A 25,191-nucleotide genomic window follows, 5' to 3' on the forward strand; every position below is an offset into this window, starting at 1 on the left:
ACCTTTCAACAACATACTCTTGGATCTTCTTTCTGCAGACCTCCATGTTCTATAATCAAGTAAGTCATAAGAAGAAAAAATATTAAATTTTGTTCACGGATTCTCAAGTATTGGATCAAGGCAGATATCCAGATCAATAAATGTATTTAGACATAGATTGATGGATGCTCCTCATTCAGCAAACAGTCATAAACATCTGAGACACAATTTACCATATACAGAGAGGCCATACACAACAGGCTTTAGAACACTACAAGAAACTAATTGCATCTCCAATGACCATACTAGAAACTAAATCATAAAAACCGAAAAAAGAAGAAGAAATATATTAGGAACTACATGAGTATCAAAAAGTCAAAACCGGATATGTTGGATGATAATTCTAGGTAAGTCAACTTATATAACACACATTTGTTCATCGGTGGTGTTATCCTCAAAGTCGATCACGATGCTAGAGGACCACCTGACTTGGTTCCAACTCGAGATGGTCAAAGCTTATCTTACTTGGATGTTGAAAGAATGACAAGGATGGTTCGCCGATGTGGGTCTGAGTAGTCGCTACATTTCATATTACCTCCTGTACTTGGACCCTATTAGCATCGCGATCTCTATACTTAAAAAATTTATATTGGGATCCCTATAGCTCTGAAATTGAAACAAATAATCTCATTTGCCCTGATGTCGTCAGCTGTATTAATGGAAAACACAACAAGTTACACTACATGCTGGATCGATATGAAAGTGATGGAAAAAAAGATAATTTCAACATCTTTTTCGTTTCCAACGACTTTACTTGTAAAAAGATAATTTCAACATCCCACGTGTTAGATTCAGAAGGGATATTGAAATTATCCTTTTGTCCATCACTTTCGCGTCGATCCTCTGTCGATGCAGCTAAAGATGTTAGGACAAATGAGGTTATTTGTTTCACTTTCAGAATTATAAAGATCCCAATGTAAATTTTTTATGTATAGGAATTACGAATGCTAATATGATCCAAGTAAAGGGGGTAATATATAATTAGCCGGAGACCATTCATGATAAGGACCGTTGGAGTTGGAGAAGTTATTATGGAGGCCTTAAGATATGGCCTAACTGCTCTGAGGTGACATAACTACTCAGGTGGTGGATGACATGATCTAACTACTCATGGGGTGATCATCCAATCATTAAGATGACATAATTGTTACCAAAGTGACAGATGACATTTGTTGCAACATCTTGGGCTCAAATCCTGCCTACACTACTTATCCTTTCTAGAAAAAGATAAAAAGGTGACAAATGACATGGCCTAACCACGTCTAGGGTGGTGGTTCAACCAAGGAGGTGGCATAACCAAAGTGGTGAGTGACATGGCATTATGACCCCAAAGGTAGTGATTGTAGCCGACAACATGGTTGATGATGCATGCAACAAGTGCCGCAACTTGTACCGATGTCCATGTGTCAATGTCACATGGTCAATTTTGTCATCTATCAAGTGGAACATCAATATGAATTTCCAGTTGAGGCAAGCCCAACTCTATTTTATTTGAAATAGCCACAAGTTGCACAAATTCACTTCAAAAAGTCAACTAACCTCATCAGAATATGATAAACTATGCAATGATTTCAATCATTCGTAAACAGATAACCGATTAGTCTAAATTTTATATTACATGCATCATCCATTTATCTAAAAATTGAAACAAGAACATATGGGATAAAGAAAGACAAAAGGATCCAGATTATGTACCATAATTGCCATGGAAAAATCTACCTGCCTATAAAAGATACAAGAACCAATAAATTGGCATGCTCAACAAATGATATCACTCTTAAAAGCTATTGCAGCATTTTGTTCACTGACAGAGCACGCAATATAAATGCAGAATCTCAGGAAAGCAAAGAAGTCATAGTAGATGATGATGATGATGATGGTGAGGATGATATATAGAGTAAAAAGGATAGGCAAGAAAACACGAACGCATATCAAACAAAGTTTTTTATTTTTCCTTTGTCGAATTCATTAGAGACTTCGATCCTTATTCGATATCGAGACCATACATAACCCCAGCATATCGGTCAATTGATCCATCAAAGTGCTTCTCCATCAGCTTCCTAAATGCCCGAGCAGTAAGCAAGCTATCTGACCCAGCCTGGTGGCAAGTCCCCACCCTGTCGACCTCCAACTGCTCGGCTAGCTTGTTGAGCCCCCCGTGGAGGCTGTTTGAGAACCTCATCAGGTGCTTGATGTCGTACATGACCGGGAAGAACGTCCTGATGAGCTCCGAGAACCCCTCTCGGGTCTCAGGAAGCCTACGGCAAGTTAGGATTTTTAGAAGGTACCCGAAGTCGTAAGCACAATGGAAGGTCACCCAGCGGACGGAATCATTGAGGACCACGCCGGACGCCATGAGGAGCTCGGCGAACCGGTTGGCATCCACCCCGTGCTCCCGATTCCTCTTGAAATCGATGTCGGACTTCCTGAGGAGGTCGATGGAGTCGGGGTTGCTGATGTCACGGTCAACGTCGAACTCCCTGAAGTTGAACTGCCACACGATGGGGCGGCCGCCGGTGGCGGAGGCCGGGAGGTTACCTTCGGCGTCGGAGAAGGTGAGGCCTAGCTGGATGAGGTGGAGGAGGTCGACGTTGGCGCGGAGGATGTGGTAGTTGCTGTCGGCGACGGTCTTGAAGTCGCCGAGGGGGCGGATGGCGACGCCCGGAAACTCGGTGTCCATGGCAACGAAAGGGAAGTCGTCGACGACCTCGCGGATCACGGCGAACTCGGCTTCGAGGTTGTCGGCCCAGACGTCGCGGAACTCGACGCCGGCGGCATCTTCGCTCTTCGACATAGGTTAGGGATCGGGTGGGTTGCGGGACGGAAGAGGTGGTGCATAAGAAATCCTAGATCTCGGTGAGGAAGCGGATCGAAACCTAAATTGGCAGAGGGGAACGAGATCTGAGACCGAGACGAAGCTATTTGTAGATCGAATTAGGATCGGAAGGAAGAGAGAACGGGGACGATTAGGGTTCTTGAACGCGATCGATGTAGCAGAAGGGGAAAGGGCAGAAAGAGGAAACTTTTCCTCACAGTTTCAGTTTCGTGTCGGTGACGAAAAGAGGGGAAACGACTGTGGAAGAGCGAGCAACAACAAACGTGCATTCCCCATCCTCTTCGGATTACACGGCTCGCTGGGAATACCACGGCACTGCTTTAAAGAGGAGAGAGCGAGTGGAGGAATGGGCGTGCCGTGTCCCGCCGGAACTGGTTAACTGGTACAAGCCCGACGTAGTTATTTTTTTTCCCACCCACAATGTATACAACCATTGTGATTGGTGGGAGAACCGGGCCCCACAGTAACTCATGTGGCGGAACTTTCTGCTTAATCATATGGCTGGTAGCACGAAGCGGTACAACTGCATGCGTAACTAAAGTAAGTTTCGTTCGTGAGCAATAATTTGCCAACCAGCCAGGGGGGCCCACTCTTAATAAGAAGCGAAACAGGCCACGGATGTTAATGGGTGCGTGCATGTGACATGGCGCGCATCTGCGCTTTGTACGCGTCGAAGAGGAAGAAGGCGGCGTTTGGTCCGACGCATGTGCGAGTTAACTTCATTCATCAACACACCGAAGGTTTGCGTTTGGTGGCATTCTGGTGCAGTATACAACCTGCAGAAGGCACAAACGCACCCAAGAAATGCATTACTCCAACCATAATCCACTACCATACATGGATCAAGTTTTTTTGAGTAAGAAAAAGGATTGATCTAAGTTACTAGGCATGGTAGACATTATATCGTTACACAGGTCATAGGTCTTACTGCAATGTGATGAAGATTTCTTCAATTACAAAAAAAAAGTTTACCTGTGCATAAAATGAGCATGAAGACTGTTGTACACTTTGGTCGTGAAGTATAAGACCACGTAGCGGATCATCCTATATCACAAGTCAAAATTGAAAAAAAAGTCAACCCAACCAGAGAAAGCAAACACATCAACATAATGCGTACCTAGGCTGAGGTGTAGAAGTCTCGGTTGTCGTTGGACACTCCATATGTTGTCAATATCGACACGAGTCTTGCTCATTGAGCCATCCTTTTCCAGTTGATCTGAGACAATTTGGACAAAATGGAAATATAAAGAATGACCAAACAAAGACATTAAGGACCTCTTTTACAAGACTTGTTTGCATACAGCGTTCTTATTCCAGTACTATACTCTGCTTGTTCACTCAACAATTTGGATATCATCAAGTTTGCAGTCCCCAGTTGAATTGTGGGAGGATCAAAAGCAGGTTAATGGCTTTACAGTTCACATGCTACATTCACAAATTCCATTTGAAGCCAAAACACTAGAGAACAACTATATTCATGAACTTCCTCTTTGCGAAAGCTAGCCACCACTTGTTAGGGGTGCCATTAGGCCTATAAGCACAGTTAAGCAGCCTTCCACTTGTCTCCTCCCTTATCTGCTTCAAATAGTTCCTGAATAGTTCTGCAGTTCCACAAATTGATTTTGATGTTAAATAATATGGTTAAGCAAGTTCCATATGCACATTTATGTATTTAGATAAAAGAGAGCCTAAGTTAGTTGTTTTAAGCCAATTGCTATTTAGTATCAGATGATGACAAGAAATAATACCTGCTTCATCCTGAGACTGTGGAACGGAAAAAAGACCAGGAAAAGGAAAACCTGGCTCTCCAGGCACAGGAACCTTCTCTAGGCCCAAATTAATGATAGCTTTGGTCCCCACAGCAAGAGTTCTGCAACCCTCCAGCCGTTTCAGAGCCACATTGATGTAAAATGTCAAGTAGATAAGGAGCTTGTCAGCTGGACTCTTGATGTCAAAATTTTTAAAGAAAACATTTGCTCGAAAGAAAGTTATTGCCTCATCAACAATGTCGATTTTGTCTGGAAAGATGTAAATACCAAATGAGTGAAAACTCACATACTAGATATTTGGTCTGGAACAAAATTTGGATATTACAAACAACTAAGGGACATGAGACAACCTTGATCTGAGACAGGAGCAGGACCCTTAATATGAGTTTTCAACGGAAGAAGGGGGCAACCACAGGCTTTCGTTATCCCTTCTTCATCAACAAAACTAGAATGATAAACCTGCCACAGCAGGATAACCTTAAATATTATGGTGATTACTAGCAACAAAAGAACAACTTGTTCATTAAACAAGATTCAAAGATCCAATATAAAGAAAATTAGCGATCTCCCATGAGGATGAATCTGAAAAATAAAAGAGCTTATCCCCGTGACAAAGTTCAGTGCTAGTTTTTATGGTAAAAGAAGCTACCTAAGTTTCTTTTGTCACAAATTGTGGTCTTGCTACTTGTAAACTAAAGTTCTACTTGAGTAGTTTCTACTTTATACCTCTTCGCCCCTAACTACAGGATCATCATGTTGTACGACCATGTAACCCTTACAAGACATTCAAGTGTTCACATCAATTGTTTCTCCATCCAAAGGATTTTATTAAAGAGTCAAATATCATTTTATCACAACACTATGAGTACTGTACATATTACACTTCCAGTTTGTGTTAACTAATCAAGATTCCAGGGACATGGAAACCTAAAAACAACTAAAATCTTTCAAAGTTGTTAGTGAATCTGTGACTTTTATATTTCAAACTCACGTTACCTTAACACAGGTACATCCATGAGTTTGACACCCCCGAAGATGTCAACACAGAAAAAGTTTTCCATCTCAGCCAACACATATACTGCCTACTGTCTGTCTCACAATGTTAAAAAACTAATAAATAGTTTCTGCATTGGCAAGGAATTTTCTGTACCACCATTTTATGTGTTTGAACTAGCGAGATACACTCTCAGGCATTGCCTGTTTCACACTCATGGAAAGTAATCTTGAAGGTGATAATCTCAATTCATTGTTTTTTAACTCGTTGCAATACATAAAATAACAACAGTTCTTAATGTAATAATTCTTTGACACTTCAGATTCCTGGTTAAGGAAGTTTCTTTTGAAAAAATCAAACAAATTTAGTATTTAGTATTTACTTCCATGAAACTCACATTCCAATATGATTTGGTAAATGTATGTGCAGATTCAGAAACTACACTTTATTTTTCATAACAAGTCCTTGAGGTAAGAACCTTTCTATTCCAAAACACCCAAAGCAAGGCAGTGTTTTTCTACACCATTATTTAGCAACAATATCACAATAGTTGCAAAACCTAAGGGGGATAAAACTCATTCACTCCATCCAAGAGTAAAACTCGTATATATGGAAATGATTTTCTTCTTATTTAATAACCAAATCACAGCCCAGCCTAAATATTCAGCTCTAACTTCCAAAAATTCCTTAAATCATTACAATCAAATAATCACACAAATCCAAGAAAGGCTTATAAAGTTGGTTCCTTGGGTCTTCCTCTTGGCAGAACTACAAAAAGAAGTAGGAACCTTTTACATTTTAAAATAAACCACATCTATGCATATGCATTTTTAAAATTTCTGACTTGTTGTTTTGCACGATAGATAGCACCTTTTATTGTCTTATCACCAAACATACAAGAAACGACACTGGGATCCTTTGTGTCCTTGAAATATTTATACTTCCATGTAGGACCCTTTTCTGAGTTTCTTACTGACAATTCATCTGAAATGCTACCTATTGTAACCATGATTCAAGATTTCAAAGCTGCAGCGACAATCCAAAACACTAAAAGGTAGCACTAATCACTATAGCAATAACAATAATAATCGACATTTTACTACTGATTCTCTATAGCAGGCAACTGCTGTTCTCACAAACATAGACAAACAGCAAAGCAGGCAGCTGTTCTAAGTTTAAATTGACAAACAGCAATGAAGTGGCAGCAGTGAACGGGGAAGAAGGCAGCGATGAAGGAGGAAGAGGGAAGAGGTAAGAGGCTGTAGTGAATGTAGGAGGGCTGCGGTGAATGGGGAAGAAGGCAGCGATGAACAGGGAAGAGAGAAGAAGCTGCGGTGAACGGGAAAGAAGGGAGCGACGAACAGGGAAGAGGGAAGAGGGAAGTGGTTGTGGTGAACAAAGGAGGGCTGCGGTGAACAGGGTAGAGGTAGGAGGGAGGAGGGAGGAGGGAGGAGGAGAAAGAGAGAGATATTCCGAGAGGGAGGGGAAGAAGTCGTTGACGCTACCGTCAGAAGAAGATGTCGTCGGAGGAAGACGCTGCCCTCGGGCACTGCCGTTGCTGCTGGAGGAAGACATCGTCGCTGCCGCTGCTACCGTCGTTCACCGATGGGAGGAACTCCGCCACTGTCCATAAACACAGTGGGAAAAGGGTCTTCTGCGTTAGGGCACAGCTCGTGCGTGGTTTCAATCAAACTTCGCTGTCGTTGACTCAGGCTTGATAGATTAACTGGTTCAATTGAACCAAATAGGATTGTTTAGTTCGACTCAGGCTCGACTTGGCCTGAGTTGAACTAGGCGATCAAGCACCTAGGCCGCGCATGAGTGAAGTCACACCTGCCCAACCCAATAGGCAGGCACTCAAGCCTAAGCTTCACCTCACTCGGACACCTAGGTGGGCACCCGGTGACTTCACTGGCTAATGTAACAACTTTAAACACATAATCCAAAATCAAATTCTCTAGAAAAGCATAAATTTACAGAACCAGTCCTCCTCATGCAGTCCTGGCCATCAGATGAGCCACAGAAACAAATAATTTAATGGAAGGAGATTAAACAATAAGTATTTATGATCAACATCATCAAAAATTTTCTGACATCATAAAGAAAGATAGTAGAGGACAGACAAGAGATCAACAAGGCTCAAGTAATTACACTCCTATCATCATTATTTTAGATATTTATTATAAGCCAGTGTTTCAATGCCCAGTTCCTCTCAACCAGAAGATGTACATCATTCCTGGATCGATGAATAATTGCAACAACAAAAAAAAACATCAATGGAGAATTTTGCTGACTCAGGGTAGCTTGGTTGTAATTGACTCAATCTAGACAGTATAACAAATCAAAGATGATATGTTATTGAAGTAAATCAAATCTAGTTGATTCAAAAGATCATTTTTGTTATTGAAGTAAGCAGTCCAAAAAGTGGTTTGAAATGTTTTACCAGCTAATGGTTAAGATCAAGTTGCAAAAATCAATCCATGTAATAAAATTATATTCCAGATGTTGCTTAAATACATGGTAGCACAACAAAGACAGAGCAACACAAGCGTTACCTTGCATCAATAGATCATAAGATCTAAAAAGAAAATTCAAGAGCAAGACTAAAGTACATACCATTTTGTACCAGTCTGAACTCCAGCCAAACTAGAACTAGTCCGATTAACACAGTCTGTCAAAAGAAAAATGTAACATGATGTTAAACCATTATAAACGCAGAATGAAATCTTGGAAAAACATGTACATCAGAAAAATGAGAAAGATCACACAGGGAACATCTGAACTTTCATTTCACATCCCATATTTTCACTTCTTTACAAGCTGACAACAAGCCAATTTACTGATTTTACATATCGCAATCGAGAATGGTAGCAGATCTAACAAAGAGACGAAATTTTGGATCTAATCATGATATTTCCGACATAAACTAGTTACCAGTATGCATCGACCCAAGCGATATAACATGAGATCTAACTGCGGCCGCCAGATCCACACACAAAAACGACACATTCAAGAGAACACTCATGACGGACGCCAAAAGATGAATAGAGATCAAGAACGAACGCGAAAGAGGGAGAAGTGACCTGGGCTTCAGATCTGAATCTAGGGTTCCAGCGGCATTCGGTCGAAGGATAGAAGAACAGGGGCGGAAAGAGGGGAATCGAGGGGCGGAAAGAGGGGAATCGAACGCCGCGAGGACGAGAGAAACGGATCAGCATACCGGATCTATAGGACGAGAGGAAAACGGGTCGGATCTTGGGATCTTATCCGACCCACACTCTGAACTGATCGCATCACTTTAACGGATACATTCGATCCAATCCGGTCCAGCCCGTCACGAGAAGACATAAATGTAAGTAAGCTATGGGACATGTAAACTTATTATTTTATATGTACATATATTCATATAATATTGTTTGATTGATTGGTAATTACGACATCAACTTAGTTGTGCTCTATATATGGGTTTGGATTACTGCCTTTTTAAGAGAAAAGTTAGTTCATATTATTTGAGTCAGGACCTTATGATGATGGCAAGATTTTTGTTAGTTAGTATTTTTATTAATATTATATATATATATATTATATTTATTAATCATATAATTATATAATTTAATTCTGCTTATGTATTCTCTGAGATACGTGGAAATTATCTATTTATTAAATCTTCATGAAAGATAATTAATTTTTTTTATACATGACACCTCCAAGTTTGTATTACCCATATATTTACCTGTCTCTTCAACTACGTGCTTCGTGAAACTTACGGTGCAACCCTTCATACTACCAATCAAAATGTGGGTAATCGAGACAAGTACAGTTAAACGAGTGGAAAAGTATTTACATAATAAAATTTTATAATGACTTCCACCGCAGCTGAACCGCGTCTCACGACACGCCTCTTATTTAGTCTCTCTCCGCTCTCCCTTCGTTTCTTCGGCGGCGTCATAATGGCCGGAGGTAAACACGACACGGACGAAGGGAACCCTAACCCGATTCCGACTCCTCCACCGCTCGCCGGGGACGCACCGCTATCCGGGGAGGCGACGTCGCCACCGCTTCCGCCGCCTTCCGCCCGCAGGCCCTTCACCAGCCTCAGCCAGGTCGATGCTGACCTAGCTCTTGCCCGCGCGCTTCAAGAACAGGCACCTCATCACTGGACCTCCTCCTCCTCCTCCTCCTGCTCCTCTATGCTCGAATCGTGTTATGGGGTCGGGAATGAGGGTTTAGGCGTTCTTTTGATGTTGGCGGTTGGGTGCAGGAGAGGGCCTACGCATTGCTGAGGATGAACGGTGTCGACGGCAGTGATTACGAGAGCTCCGACGCCGATAGCTACGATTATGAGGAGGAGGAAGTCGAGGAGGGCGTGGGAGACGAGCCGGACCATGTGATCGAGGAGGACGCGGGGAACATCGAGGGGAGCGACTACGACCATGATGCTTTCGATGCTAATGATCCTGATGTTGACGATGAGGCATTCACAATGGCGCTGCAGGATTCTGAGGAGCAGGAGGTGGCTGTTCGGTTGATGGCCCTCGCAGGATTAAATGAATGTTAGAGAATGCTGCTTTGAGTCATTACTATCTGTTGGATTTCGGTATATTGGATCTTGAATTGACTGTTTGTTTCTTTTCAGGGGTGTCAGATGATCATGATGATTATGGCAACAACTCTCAAGTGAGATATCAATTTTTCCTATACCACTGTTTCATCACTCTCATAAATTCATTAACTTGATTATGAAGTGCAAATTAGACTTCCATATGCTGTCGTTTGAATAACAAACATGCCTTGTAGTTTTCCCCACTATTTTGTTTCTACCTCATCTTTTTTTGGATACTTAAGCAATCTTTGTTTTAATTCATTCTACTATTTCTCACTGTTTTGCAATGCTTTCTATGTATAGTTGTATTTCTGTTAGATGTTTTTCATTTAAATTGCTAATAAATTGCTAAATTTTAGACGTCTAGCTTCTTTATAAGAGAAACCGTGACCCCTTGAGTTGGTTTGCCATGAGAAATTGTGTTTAATTACTTTAAACATTTGATTTGAACTTTGGTTGTCTTTGATTGCTTGGTCTGTAAAATTGAATAAAATTTATGAGGTTGGATCCTGCGATTTTGGTGTTTGAACATTGTGAGCTGCAACAGCTGCTTCTGGATATAATTCAAGCTGACTAAAACTCAAGTTTTATGCCCATCACACTCCATCAGTAAATCTTAATTGATTGTTTTTAACTGGCTTTTGATAAGAGAAAACCAGCCCTGAATAAGGATGTGGCGCAAAGAAAAACATACCTGTGACATGCGTATTTTTTGTGCTCAATATGTAAGGATGGATGTGAAATCATATGTTTTTGCCCTGTTTCACAAACCACAATTACGGATGTTTATACTTACCACACTAATTACTTGAATTTTTTATTTTCTCATCAAAATTTATCATTGTACAACATAAACAGCCAAACTCTAATTCAAATTAGATTTTTATAAGAAACGAAAGAAATGATTTAATCAAATTTTGCTTTTTTAGTGGAAAGATGCTTGTAATTTAATAAAAGACTTATGAAATTGTCTTACATATTACATATTCTATCTCAGGATGCCTGGCAAGAGGTTGATCCAGATGAATACTCATATGAGGCAAGTGATCTTTTGCCTCCAAAAACTTTGCCCCTCTTATAAAACTTCATTTAAGTTGGACTTTGATTTTTCTTCTTCTTCAGGAACTAATTGCACTAGGCGAGGTAGTTGGAACTGAAAATAGAGGCCTTTCGGTTGACAAAATATCCGCTTTGCCTTTAGTAAGTTACACGGCAAACAATGTCCAAGACAGCAATGCTGAACAGTATGCATACATATATCTCAGGCTTCTAGCATTATTCATTTATATAAGACTTGAAATTTGTCTACGCAACAATTGAATGAAAACCACAGATGTGTCATATGCCGGCTGGAGTATGAGGATGGTGATTCCTTGATGCTGCTTTCTTGCAAGCACAGATATCACTTTGAATGCATAAACAAGTGGCTACAAATAAACAAGGTAACACTCTAGAAAAATGATAGGGCTTTGTTGTGTGTTCAGCAATGTTTGAAGTTATTTACTGATGAATCAGGCTTGCATTAGAATCTGCATAAATAACAAAACCAGGGTGGTCACTTTCTTATGTACCATGTGTTTTTATTTGAGTCTGGATTATTTGATAATAATTCGTCATATTCTGGAGGAAATTTGAAGTTTCTGATGTCTGAGATTCAATTTTGGTAATTAGTTTTGTATCTAGCTATAAATAGACATATAGGTTCATTAGAATGTATAGTTTTGTTCTTAGATTGGTTCCACTTATCTGCTTATTATTGGGAGCATAATTTTTCTAACAATACAGGATTCTTCTAATAGGCTATGTATGGTTACAGAATCCTTGACAATTTGTAAAATTTCTATTAGTTACATATGAGTTCATTGCTGATGTGTACACCTTATTGTACCTTATATAATGTTTAGACTCATATTTTGCAATAAGTTCAAGGAATGATGTTTTCAAATATTATATTTCATATATTGTTACATTTCTTGCTCTGCCAAAATCTGAAGTCTTCTTGGAACAAGACATCTAACTAGCTTCTTTAAATATTATTTTAGATCGAGCCTGACAAGCCTTCTCTTAAATTTCGACATTCTTTAGTTTAGTTACTGCCTTTACCATAATCTAGCTTAGCTTTTGTTTAAAAATTATATTAAGGATCTAGTGAGTTTCCTATTAGCATAGAATTATATTAAGGATCTGCAATAAATTCCTACCTTATTACATTGATACTATATGAACTTATTAGTTACTTAGATGATAGACCTCTTTGGTGTATGTTCTTTATTAATGATATTGTCGTAGTTAATGAAAGCATAAGTGGAATTAATTATAAAGTTGATATATAGAGACAAGCCTTAGAAACTAAATGTTTTAAATTAAGTAGAACTAAAACTGAATATATAAAATGTAATTTTAGTGATTCTATGAATATAAAAGAGAATATAGTTAAGTTGGATGCACAAGAAATCTCTTTTAGTAAAAGTTTTATGTATCTTACATCAATTATTTAATAAGATGCAGAGATCGATGAAAATATTATTCATAGAGTAAAAACGGAATTGTTAAAATGGCGATAGGCATTAGGAGTCTTGTGTGATCATTGGATACCTTTAAGATTTAAAAAAAAATTATAAGGCAATTGTGAGACTAATAATGGTTTATAAATTTGAGTGTTGGGTAGTAAGAAGCAACATATATAAAAAGTTCATTGTCAATATGAGAATGTTGAAATGAATGTGTGGAGTTCTTAGAAAAGATAGGAAAAGAAATACGTATCGCTTTAATAGTGGATAAGATAAGAGAAAATCGTTTAAGACGATATGGGCATGTGCTTAAGAGATATCCAGATGCTGTAGTTAGAAGAGGTAAAATGATTAATGTCAATGATACAAGGAGAGGTAGAAGAAGACCTAAAAGGACTTTAATAGAAATTATACATAAAGATTTAAGCATTTTGAACTTAGCTAAACGTATAATTTTTTCATAAAAGATCAATGTAGTTGACCCAAAATAGTTGGGGCTTATGAGTTTGTTGTTGTTTAATAATCAATTTGGCAATCATAATTTTAATTACCTGTAATATATGGAATAATCAATTTCTTCAATGAGATGTTTGACTACTCATATCATATATATCAGAAATAATTTAGGCTTTTGATTGGTTTTGGTTTTGTTAAATTTTCATAGAGACAAGTAATTTAGGATAAAACATTACTGAGTTTTAGCCTTGGTAGAGACTTATGATGACTGAAACAGGCAATCACCACAACAATAAGGAATTGGCATAACTGTAGGTTTTGTCAGAACAATACATCTTGGAAACAACTGTAGGTTACAAGCTACAACATTTGGATGATCAATCATTATTTTTATGTTTGACAGTAAAGAAATTGAGGAGAGAAGTTTTATGAACAACCTTTCTATAACCAATTAATTTCAAGCAGACTATTGTTTTGGTTATTCTAAAACAAAAAATCTCTCGAAACTGATACTCTTAACACAGAAAAGTCATTTCTGAACAAATGCCGTGTTATATAAACAACATTTAAAATTGGAGTTCCATTTTACAGCTTTTTTTTTCACTGTGATTATTGATCTGCACTGTGTACCATAATATACTGCCAGAGTCAGCTTGATGCTTTTCATTTTTGAGTTTACACCACTACATTATGTTGGATCATTGTTTTCCTTAAACTTGTCTTGCATGCTCTTTTCCCCTGCTCTTTTTTGTTTCATTAAATCGTCAGCCTAGTTTTATTGCATTTTGTGTACATGGTGGCCCTCTTTTGGGTCCATGAAGGGCTACGGCTTAGTTCAGACTTTATATTTAGTGAGTTATGAATTCGTATCTTTCTCAATTTAAGAGGAGCTTCCCCCTTTCTCTTTTCTGCATTTTGTTTGGTTTTAAATCTAGTATCATTCTTGGATCTTCAGAGTTATTTTAATTAACAGAAGCATGAATTAACTACACATTAGAGCCAGTACAGGTTACAGTAAAGATGGAGCATTGGACGAAATTTTATTTCCTATTCGTGGATAGATTCCAAGTAGTTTTTTAAAGAGGATGGAGATCTTGAGTAAAGAAAGGGCATGAATGTATTTGTCACACTCAATCTGCCTAACATTGTGGGGGATCAGTTTTGGTAACTTTTTTTTCCATTTTGGTGCTGGCTTGAACTTCTTAGTGTTTTTGTTGGCTTTAATATACTAGACCATGTATATAGATGGAGTAATATTAGTACCAAGGTAGCCGCTTGATTCAAGAGTTGTTAGATAATGCTATATATCTTCATTTGAACTTCTAGTGTGGATAGTTCAATAGTATACTTTCATTTAAAGTTGGGATAGCTTGTAGTTTGTGCCACAAGACCTACCACCTACCATTGCTTATGATGGGAGGGTCGCCTCTGTGCCAGTTATATTATTGTACTCTTAGCTCGTTTTCTGGTATTCGATTGATACAATGTTGCTCGTACTATTTTTCTTTTTTACAAAAGGATGAGTGAGATCTCACCAATTTTATTACTATACTCTTGGCTCTTGGTCTGGTATTTTATTGATACAATGATGCTTGTACTATTTTTCCTAACAAAAGATAATTGAAATCTCACCAATGTATTTTCTCCTGTAGGTATGTCCTGCCTGTAACGCCGAGGTATCAACATCAGAGAACAAGTAGAGATCTGCATAACCTGATGAAGAGACCATCGTCTTCTGGAGATGCTTTTAAGGAGATTACTTCTATAGAAAAACACCATAAAGATGTCCCACCTATCAATGCATCGCAGTTGGTGCGACTTCCATATATGTTACAGTATAATGGAACCCGTTATCATCTTTAATGTGGTAAAACCTTTTCCTTGTTTGATGTTCTAATCAACACACCACAAAATTGTACGATTATTGTTATCCATAATTGTAACTGGAATTCTGAGTTCAGTGACCATCAAACTCGAGATGTGGATGCCAGGTATTATCATATTTTTTTCACAAATCGAAAACTCAAAATTAATGGCTTGCTCCATCTATTTTTGTAATTTTGTTTTCCTAAAATCTTTGTGTAATTGGAAGGCTTCGCAACATGGAAGACATGGGAGGGGAGAATGGCTTTGCCATGCAGAAGAAGAGCTTCATCCACGGAACAATACCAAGGTACTTACAATCCCAGATTACATTAGAACAGCAGTCACAATAGTCTCCTTTCTCAATGTCAATGCACACACGACTGGAACTAATTCAAATGTGTCCCACTCATGAGCTTTTCATGTCATCAACAATCCAGAGATCAACTATAAGCCTCTTCAGCACAGCCTATTCTGGACGCCACAGTATCTTCATACACCACTCTCTGATTCTTCTGCTGATAGTTCCCGATGATGCCGACTTGGCCGTCGAACTGAAGACTAGCGATCGCCAAACAAACCTGAGAAGCGTCCTTCTTCACCAAGTAGAAGATGCCGGTGACGTCCACGTTAATCTCCGCGCCGCCCTCGAATCCAAACCTCACCTTGGGGAACCTTCACCTCCTCGTATGCCGACAGGTTGAAGCAGGTATCCAAGATTGAGAAGCTCGGCGCCGGCGGATAGCCTGAGAACTGCCTCACGAACTCGGCCTTCAGCGTCTGGTGATCACCGTGCCCGAATCGATGAGGGTTCTGCCGTTGGAGAAACCGGCGGCATCGAGTGGCACACCGCCGATGCTCGCGCCGGTGCGGTTGAGGAAGTAGAATGGCGCTTGCCGAGATATGATACCATTCGAGTGTCCGAGACCGGCGTGGAGTTCTTGTAGAGAGCAGGATCTTGATGAGTTGAGGATTCTTGTGGGGAGGCAGTAGGAGAAGAATCGGCCGAATTGAGAGGTGGTTTGGGAGACCAGAGAGAGCTGAGTCCTGCCGAGCCCCATGAGACCGAAGGTTCCGGAGGCCGCAGCCGAAGATGAAGCCCCCGATGCTCGTCCCACCGATGTCGATCCTCTCGCGGCCCAGCACGCCGTGAGTGTAGGAGCCATCTCTGCAGCTGAGGGCGTAGTTGCAGGTCGACCGGTCGGCGCCACAGACGCCGGCCTTCCCGGTGGCCGCCTGAAGCAGGGAGTAGCCGGTGGTGGAGTTGCAGGTGATGCTGTGGTACGAAGGCGAGGCGGAGGTGTTGAAGAGGCGTCCTGTTGGCTGTAGCAGGAGGGAGCAAGGCTTGCATTGGACCCGGGTGAGGTCGTCGCCAGAGTCGACGACTGTCATTTGCTAATCAATTTAATTATTAATTGATTTACTTCATATGAATTTTACATAGTGAATTTTAAACATTTCATTTTTATGTGTGCATCATGATAAAATAAAGATTATATTTTTAATACATAATTTAATCCTAATAAGATACGATCTAATCTATGTAACTTGACATGATCTAGCTCATGTAGTCACAAATAATCCAACTCATGTAGTCATATAGCAATCAGTCTATATTGTAAGGTACGATCAAACTCATATAATCGAGTATGATCTGACTCATATGAGTTAAGCATAATTAAGTTTAATGATAAGACTTAGTATAGCCCGTTATACCTCAATCGAATACATTATTTTTATAAACTAATATTACTCTTACTCACTTTGTATGTAAAACAAATTGAGATGTTATATAATCACATGTTGACACTTATCTGATTTTAGCAACTTCATATATATATATATATATATATCCATTTTATTTTATGAAGCCATAGGATGATGATGACGATATATAGAGCTAAAAAGGATAGGGAAGAAAACACAAACGCATACCAAACAGAGTTCTTTATTTTTTCCTTTGTCAGATTCATTAGAGACTTCGATCGTCATTCGATATCGAGACCATACATAACCCCAGCATATCTGTCTATTGATCCATCAAAGTGCTTCTCCATCAGCTTCCTAAACGCCCGAGCAGTAAGCAAGCTATCTGACCCAGCCTGGTGGCAAGTCCCCACCCTGTCGACCTCCAACTGCTCGGCTACCTTGTTTAGCCCCCCGTGGAGGCTGTTTGAGAACCTCATCAGGTGCTTGATGTCGTACATGACCGGGAAGAACGTCCTGATGAGCTCCGAGAACCCTTCTCGGGTCTCAGGAAGCCTACGGCAAGTTAGGATTTTTAGGAGGTACCCGAAGTCGTAAGCACAGTGGAAGGTCACCCAGCGGACGGAATCATTGAGGACAACGCCGGACGCCATGAAGAGCTCGGCGAACCGGTTGGCATCCACCCCGTGCTCCCGATTCCTCTTGAAATCGATGTCGGACTTCCTGAGGAGGTCGATGGAGTCGGGGTTGCTGATGTCACGGTCAACGTCGAACTCCCTGAAGTTGAACTGCCACACGATGGGGCGGCCGCCGGTGGCGGTGGCCGGGAGGTTACCTTCGGCGTCGGAGAAGGTGAGGCCGAGCTGGATGAGGTGGAGGAGGTCGACGTTGGCGCGGAGGATGTGGTAGTTGCTGTCGGCTACGGTCTTGAAGTCGCCAAGGGGGCGGATGGCGACGCCCGGAAACTCGGTGTCCATGGCAACGAAAGGGAAGTCGTCGACGACCTCGCGGATCACGGCGAACTCGGCTTCGAGGTTGTCGGCCCAGACGTCGCGGATCTCGACGCCGGCGTCATCGTCGCTCTTCGACATAGGTTAGGGATCGGGTGGGTTGCGGGACGGAAGAGGTGGTGCATAAGAAATCCTAGATCTCGGTAAGGAAGCGGATCGAAACCTAAATTGGCAGAGGGGAACGAGATCTGAGACCAAGACGAAGCTATTTGTAGATCGAATTACGATCGGAAGGAAGAGGGAACGAGGACGATTAGGGTTCTTGAAGGCGATCGATGTTGCTGAAGGGGAAAGGGCAGAAAGAGAAAAACTGTTCCTCACAGTTCTCGTGTCGGTGACGAAAAGAGGGGAACCGTTTCCGCCCACAAGAACCGCGTTTCCGCCATCCTCTTCGGATTACACGGCTCGCTGGGATGCCACGGTGTGGCTTTAAGGAGAGAGCGAGCGGAGGAATGGGCGTGCCGTGTCCCGCCGGAACTGGTTAACTGGTACAAGCCCGACGTAGTTATTTTCTTCCCACCCACAAAATATGCAACCCTCGTGATTGGTGATAGGATCGGGCCCCATTGGTAACTCATGTGGGGCAAGATTCTGCGTATATATATATATATATACCTGCGCATAAACTGAGCATGAAGACTGTCGTATGCTTTGGTCATGAAGAATAAGGCCACGTAGCCGATCATCCTATATCACAAGTCAAAATTAAAAAAAAAAAAGTCAACCCAATGGGAGAAAGCAAACACATCAACATAATACGTACCTATTTCAAATCAACGAGAAGGATACAAGGCTTAAGAATGATCGAACAAAGACCAACGAGAGAAAGCAAACAGTCAACCCAATTAGAGAAAGCAAACACGTCAACATAATACGCACCTATTTTAAATCAATGAGAAGGATACAAGGCATAAGAATGATCAAACGAAGACCAACGAGAGAAAGCAAACAGTCAACCCAATTAGAGAAAGCAAACACGTCAACATAATACGCATCTATATCAAATCAATGAGAAGGACACAAGGCTGAGGTGTAGAAGTCTCGGTTGTCCTTGGAATATCTTGTCAATATCATCAAGAGTCTTGCCCATTGAGTCATCCTTTTCTAGTTGATCTGAGACAATTTGGACAAAATGGAAATAGAAAGAATGATCAAACAAAGACCAATTCAGACTAACACCAAAGACATTAAGGACCTCTTTTACAAGACTTGTTTGCTCATTCCAGCGTTCTTATTCCACTACTATACTGCTTGTTCACTCAACAATTCAGATATCATCAAGTGTGTAGTCCCCATTCGAATTGTGGGAGGCTGAAAAGCAGGTTAATGGCTTTACAGTTCACATGCTACATTCACAAATTGCATTCGAAGCCGAAACACTAGAGAACAACTATATTCATTAACTTCATCTTTGCGAAAGCTAGCCACCACTTGTTAGGGGTGCCATTAGGCCGTTAAGCACAGTTAGGCAGCCTTCCACTTGTCTCCTCTCTTATCTGCTTCGAATAGTTCCTGAATAGCTCTGCAGTTCCACAAATTGATGTTGATGTTAAATAATATAGTTAAGAACGTTCCATATGCACATTTATGTATTTAGATAAAAAAAGAACTCGAGTTAGTTGTTTTAAGCCAATTGCTATGTAGTATCAGATGATGACACGAAATAATGATAGCTTTGTTTTAACCCAAATTAATGATAGCTTTGGTCCCCGCAGCAAGATTTCTGCAACCCTCAAGCCGTTTCAGAGCCACAATGATTGGAAGACATTTGCTCGAAAATTTTAAAGAAGACATTTGCTCGAAAGAAAGTTATTGCCTCATCAACAATGTTGATTTTGTCTGGAAAGATGTAAATGCTAAATGAGTGAAAACTCACGGAACAAAATTCAGATATTACAAACAACTAAGGGACATGAGCCAACCTTGATCTGAGACAGGAGCCGGACCCTTAATATGAGTTTTCAATGGAAGAAGGGGGCAACCGCAGGCTTTCGTTATCCCGTCTTCATCAACAAAACTAGAATGATAAACCTGCCACAGCAGTATAACATTAAATATTATGGTGATTACCAGCAACAAAAGAACAACTTGTTCATTAAACAAGATTCAAAGATCCAAAATGGAGAAACTTAGCCATCTCCCATGAGGATGAATCTGAAAAATAAAAGAGCTTATCACCATGACAAAGTTCAGTGCTAGTTGTTATGGTAAAAGAAGCTACCTATGTTTCTTTTGTCACGAAAATTGTGTTCTTGCTACTTCTAAACTGAAGTTCCCCTTCAGTAATTTATACCTCTTCTTCTCTAACTGTAGGATCATCATGTTGTCTGACCGTGTAACCCTTACAACACTTTCAAGTGTTCACATCAATTGTTTCTCCATCCAAAGGGTTTTATTAAAGAGTCAAATATCATTTTATCACAACACTATGAGTACTGTACATATTACACTTCCAGTATGCATTAACTAATCAAGATTCCAGGGACACGGAAACCTAAAAACAACTAAAATCTTTCAAAGTTGTTAGTGAATCTGTGACTTTTATATTTCAAACTCAAGTTACCTTAACACAGGTACATCCACACATATACTGCCTACTGTCTGTCTCACAATGTTAAAAAAATAATAAATAGTTTCTGCATTGGCAAGGAATTTTCTGTACCACCATTTTATGTGTTTGAACTAGAATGATACACTCTCAGGCATTGCCTGTTTCACACTCATGTAAAGTAACCTTGAAGTTGATAATCTCAATTCACTGTTTTTTAACTCATTGCAATACATAAAATAACATCAGTTCTTAATGTAATCATTCTTTGACACTTCAGATTCTTGGTTAAGGAGGTTTCTTTTGAAAAAATCAAACAAATTTAGTATTTAGTTCCATGAAACTCACATTCCAATATGATTTGGTAAACAAATTTAACATTTTTTAATCTATCAGTGTCTAAACACAAAGTGCCAAAATCTACAACTATTATTGTCAGAACAAGAGTTTTCCGCTGCTAATTCGCCCAACAAGCTATTTCAATCCATCTCTTGACATGCCCAAAGGCATCGCCTTACATTTACAATTGATGCATTTACTGACTATCCTTTAAAAGTCACATAAAAATCACATAAATAATCTGGATAAGCAAATCTCTCTCATTGTCAAAAGCATGGATCCAAGCCTGGTTCTGTCTCCGAATACAATTCTGAAAAAAGAAAAAAATCTATATGCAACATCATCATATTTCCTCTTGGGCATCTCTTTTGCTTTCCCTTTTGCTCTTCATTTCAAGGCACAAACATAAGCAAGAGCAAGAAATCTAGGCATAGGACAAATCCTCTAACCAAATGTGTACCAATCTATGAACAGATAATTATTAAGCGAAAAAAAAATCAATTATCACATGATCCAGAGATATAATTGAGATAGGAGGATCAGAAGCAGATCTAACAAGAGCAAGATCGAACGAAACACCCCAATAGATAATCTTATATGAAAATTTTCGATCGAGCAGAGGGAGAAACAAGAGGTACCGTTTCCTTCTTCGATCGAGTTCGGGCTTACGAGATCAAGCGACGACAGAAGAGATATCGACGGGCAGGAAGCGGGAACAAGAACTTCGGGAACGTTCGGAGCGCCGTTCCTTTACTTGGTGGAGAAGGTGGAAAGGTAATTTTGCTCCGACACCCTTCAACTCTTGACAAATCATATACTGTATGTGCTCGCTTTTTGCTTGACCTGTAAACGGATCGGGTCAGAGTAGCCCCGATTGGATCCGATAAATAAACGATGTAACCTTCGTTTAACACCACGGCCTGTATCAGATTATATTTTGGTTGAATTGACTCAGACCAGACTCGAACCCATCTAAGTTTGATTCAATTATCGTATATACTTGTGGAAACGTGCATGTTTCACGAACCGTGTTGATAACTTGAGTGCTAAATTGACTATAATTTGAACAAAGATAATGAATAAAGATGAAAGCAATAGGATGTGCACTCAAATCAATCTTAAGTCTAGAATTAGAATATAGTTGGAGAAACTATGAGAAATGACACTATAGAATTCTACAAAACAAAATGTTATCTTGCCTATGAAAGCAACCAATACCCATCACAAGATCATTTCAAGAGTATAATTCGGGTGAATTGGTTTCACTTGCAATGAATAATAGAAGAGGATGGTTCATAATTTAAAATGGGTCTGAAGAAATTCTCGTTGACATCGGCCAACTAATAACCAAACCATTCGATATGTGTACCAAACTATTTCTGGAACAAATATGATGCAATCTAAAACATCTGTTGCTCATCTCAAGCACCATTAAGTCGTTACACGATAGCATTTGCTGCACTAGCAATTCTTGGCCACAGATCGGCACATTCCTTCCCGATGGGTCCCGTGATAGCAGATCCTGTAATAGTCAAGATGATTAACAAAGTGTTTATGTTCCAATACTCAAAACAAAGATCATATGTGAGCGAGATCCTGAAAATACTATAGATTAAATTGATATCGCAGTTTGACTAACCATATATCGGTTTTTTTATAACATTACCGCTTATAGATTTTCACAAAAAAGATTTAAGAATACACGAGGCTTATTTTTAATTATGTACTTAGATTTGTCATGTTTTAACTTTTAAAGTGAAAAGATTACCCACAATATGATACATACCTTTCATTTCTCCCTTCGGATTAACAATGACTCCAGCATTATCTGTATCATTCAAAGGGTAAAAGCATAAGATACCTTGAAGTGTGCAAAACTAAGTAGGATCGCATATAAAACAACTACAAAAATCCCTCAAGTTACTGCTATCTCAGTAGAATATTAAGAAAATTCAAGAAAGATAATGTCAATTGTCAAACTTATTTAGTAACAATTCGATTTTGAGATGAAATGGTCTATTGTAGAGAACAGGGATTACAATAAATGCAAAATCATTATCACCCAGCGACGTTAATAGGTGGTTCACGCTCGCCTAGGCGCTCGAGTGAGACGAAGCATGAGTTCCTCGATGGACCCTAGGTGAGATGCCTCAACTTGGTGTCGCAGAGACAAGCACTGTAGTTGAAGCACTGGACATTCTAGGTGCTCATCTCGGTTAAGCCAAGTGATCCAAACTCCTCTAATGAATCCAAACCTAATTTCCCCCTCATCCCCTCCTCTCCAAATCCAATTCTGACCCAATCTAAACCTAATCCCCCTACACGATCCAATTAATTCTCCCACCCATCCATCCCTAAAAATTATGCTCTACCCTACTATTGACTTTCCACGGCCACCGCATCTCCCCTCTTCGTCCGCTGTATTTCTCCTAGTCCCTCTCTTCCATCCTGTTCTCCCTGCCCCTCCCCTCCCAATGAAATCTGCCACGGCTGACCTCTTGACTCTTGGTTTCCCTCTCCCTCTTCTTCTGAGGGAGAGAACATGAAACATGATTTACTCGAGTGAGTGCCACAAGCAATAAGGGATCTTGGAGCTTTACAGCACCTAGCGCTTTTGACAACTCTATTATAACAATTATAGAAAATGACTTGGCAAAACCAAACCAACAATATCCCAAATGACTTAGTACTTAAGCATATGATATATACATAAACAACATCACAATGATCAAACATTGCAGACTCAAAGATAAGAGAAGCTTTCAAGGAATTGAAACCAGGATTTCTAAAGACTTGCAAGGGAGAGTGTCATCAGCAGATACAAGAAAGAACCTTGAGAGCACCAGACACCTACTGATGAAGTCTACTTTACTCATCCATCACAAAGGAATTCCAATATCACCTTGAACAGATGTCACTTGGAGGCTCATTTACATGAACCTACGCAATTGCAGTTTAGACAAGTATCTCAAAATTCTAGAGCATTAAGACTTGAAAACTTGATAATTTATTTCAAATCCAAGAACCAGAATAAGATTGACCCTCTTTGCTCAAGAGCACTTCTGTGCATTTTTAGTTGTCAACCATCTTAAGTGCCCTAAGAAAAACCAGCCAGTTCCTTCAGAACACGATCAGAGAATTCTTATTCTCCAACATAAGATGAATTTTCGACCAATTAAAGACCCAAAATTTTGCACTATTGCCAATTTTACGGGTAATGATCAAACTTAATTGAGAATGAATCATAAGATTGAACTAAACTTTTCAAGTAAACCAACAATGAGATGTGCTTAGCACCTCTAGCTGAACTATGCTTCTATGATCTCAAATTTCTCGATCGATCCATAACAGGAGACAAGAGTTCCTATATACTAAAAGAGATGTTCGATGGAAATAGCTCAATACCATCCATCCTACTACATGTAATCATCAAAAGGCATTCTCAATTCACCATATTATCAGACAAGTTAATATGTGCAATAGGCCAAGAGCATTGAAAGGGTCACAGATTGCAAACCGAGAGCAACCAACGCACCTTCGAAGTACATATAGACGCCGTCCTTTCGGCGCCAGGGCTTGCGCTGGCGGACGATGACAGCGGGCATGACCTTCTTCCGGAGATCAGGCTTCCCCTTCTTGACGGTGGCCATGACCATGTCTCCGACGCAGGCCGAGGGCAGGCGGTTGAGGCGGCCCTTGATCCCCTTGACGGAGATGATGTAGAGGTTCTTCGCCCCCGTGTTATCGGCGCAGTTCACCGTCGCCGCCACCGGCAGAGCCAGCGACATCCGGAACTTGTTCCCCGCCGTCCCTCCACGTCCTGCAAATCCCAATCAAACATCTCACACCGCCACAGATTCTGGATCGCGAAGGGTCCATTGATGGATCTAGCAGTAGTGGTGGAGACGGAGAGGTTACCTCGCTTCGACATCTTGGAAGAGCTCGCGGGACGGCACCGCAGAGACCACTTGGTAAAGCAAACTTGGAACCCTAGGGTTTTCGGTGACGATAATAACCTTGGGAAAGGAGTAAGTGGGCCGGTGGGCTTTGTTCATTGGCCCGTTACAGTGGGGCCCAATGGAATGGATTGTTCTCCATTTGCTAAAATAGCAACAAATGTCATTGTTTTATTTAGATTTTTGTTGGTAATAAACAATGATTCATCTTTATTTTTTCTTTAATCTTTACTGTAAAATCAATTCTTTGATGTGTTCTTGAAATTTTACATGTCATCTTAGTAAATGTATAAGCTTTTCAAATATGAAGTGGATTATATTTATTCTTTTGTTTAATAGTTTAAGGATTATTAGATAAATATTAATTACATGAAATTCTTATTTTCTTAGATTGTTATATATTATTACAAGTAAGAAATAATCAAAATCATTTTGAAGTTAAATTCATAAGATAGAATTAATAGTGATATAGAAAAATGATATTTGACATATTATCGACACCTCAATATCATTTGATCGACACTATATTGTTATATTAAAGAAGGATATTTGAACTAATGA

At 40.0% G+C, this 25,191-nt stretch overlaps 5 protein-coding genes and 1 pseudogene across 7 annotated transcripts; 1 reads left to right on the top strand and 5 right to left on the bottom strand.

Moving 5' to 3' along the window:
• Window positions 1–1,968: 1,968 nt before the first annotated feature.
• On the bottom strand, window positions 1,969–3,175 carry LOC135609522 (probable CCR4-associated factor 1 homolog 7). Its single transcript, XM_065102868.1, has one exon. The coding sequence runs from the start codon at window positions 2,831–2,833 to the stop codon at window positions 2,024–2,026; it is 810 nt and encodes a 269-aa protein (XP_064958940.1). The 5' UTR covers window positions 2,834–3,175; the 3' UTR covers window positions 1,969–2,023.
• Window positions 3,176–4,126: 951 nt separating this feature from the next.
• On the bottom strand, window positions 4,127–8,849 carry LOC135581812 (actin-related protein 2/3 complex subunit 3). Of its 3 annotated transcripts, none has more exons than XM_065102869.1 (5): window positions 8,722–8,849; window positions 8,255–8,309; window positions 4,995–5,103; window positions 4,624–4,893; window positions 4,127–4,476 (listed from the first exon to the last, which is right to left on the bottom strand). In XM_065102869.1, the coding sequence occupies exons 2-5, from the start codon at window positions 8,255–8,257 to the stop codon at window positions 4,334–4,336; spliced, it is 525 nt and encodes a 174-aa protein (XP_064958941.1). In that variant the 5' UTR covers window positions 8,258–8,309; window positions 8,722–8,849; the 3' UTR covers window positions 4,127–4,333. The 3 variants fall into 3 exon arrangements, with proteins under 3 accessions (XP_064958941.1, XP_064958943.1, XP_064958944.1); XM_065102871.1 differs by having other exon boundaries at window positions 8,702–8,801; XM_065102872.1 differs by lacking the exon at window positions 8,722–8,849 and adding an exon at window positions 8,573–8,663.
• Window positions 8,850–9,526: 677 nt separating this feature from the next.
• On the top strand, window positions 9,527–15,167 carry LOC135609519 (E3 ubiquitin ligase BIG BROTHER-related-like). The gene is made up of 7 exons (XM_065102866.1): window positions 9,527–9,783; window positions 9,900–10,191; window positions 10,275–10,315; window positions 11,239–11,280; window positions 11,364–11,485; window positions 11,575–11,683; window positions 14,860–15,167. Exons 1-7 carry the CDS (start codon window positions 9,589–9,591, stop codon window positions 14,905–14,907), a joined length of 849 nt encoding a protein of 282 aa, XP_064958938.1. The 5' UTR covers window positions 9,527–9,588; the 3' UTR covers window positions 14,908–15,167.
• A 176-nt stretch (window positions 15,168–15,343) lies between these two features.
• Window positions 15,344–16,859, bottom strand: LOC135609518 (aspartyl protease family protein At5g10770-like; annotated as a pseudogene).
• A 143-nt stretch (window positions 16,860–17,002) lies between these two features.
• On the bottom strand, window positions 17,003–18,192 carry LOC135609521 (probable CCR4-associated factor 1 homolog 7). The gene has a single exon (XM_065102867.1). The coding sequence runs from the start codon at window positions 17,866–17,868 to the stop codon at window positions 17,059–17,061; it is 810 nt and encodes a 269-aa protein (XP_064958939.1). The 5' UTR covers window positions 17,869–18,192; the 3' UTR covers window positions 17,003–17,058.
• Window positions 18,193–21,920: 3,728 nt separating this feature from the next.
• On the bottom strand, window positions 21,921–24,675 carry LOC135609523 (large ribosomal subunit protein uL14x/uL14z/uL14y-like). The gene is made up of 4 exons (XM_065102873.1): window positions 24,593–24,675; window positions 24,210–24,494; window positions 22,461–22,502; window positions 21,921–22,196 (listed from the first exon to the last, which is right to left on the bottom strand). The coding sequence occupies exons 1-4, from the start codon at window positions 24,603–24,605 to the stop codon at window positions 22,114–22,116; spliced, it is 423 nt and encodes a 140-aa protein (XP_064958945.1). The 5' UTR covers window positions 24,606–24,675; the 3' UTR covers window positions 21,921–22,113.
• Window positions 24,676–25,191: the final 516 nt, after the last annotated feature.

The sequence above is a fragment of the Musa acuminata genome, chromosome BXJ2-4 (genome assembly GCF_036884655.1).
Source record: "Musa acuminata AAA Group cultivar baxijiao chromosome BXJ2-4, Cavendish_Baxijiao_AAA, whole genome shotgun sequence".
NCBI lineage: Eukaryota > Viridiplantae > Streptophyta > Magnoliopsida > Zingiberales > Musaceae > Musa > Musa acuminata.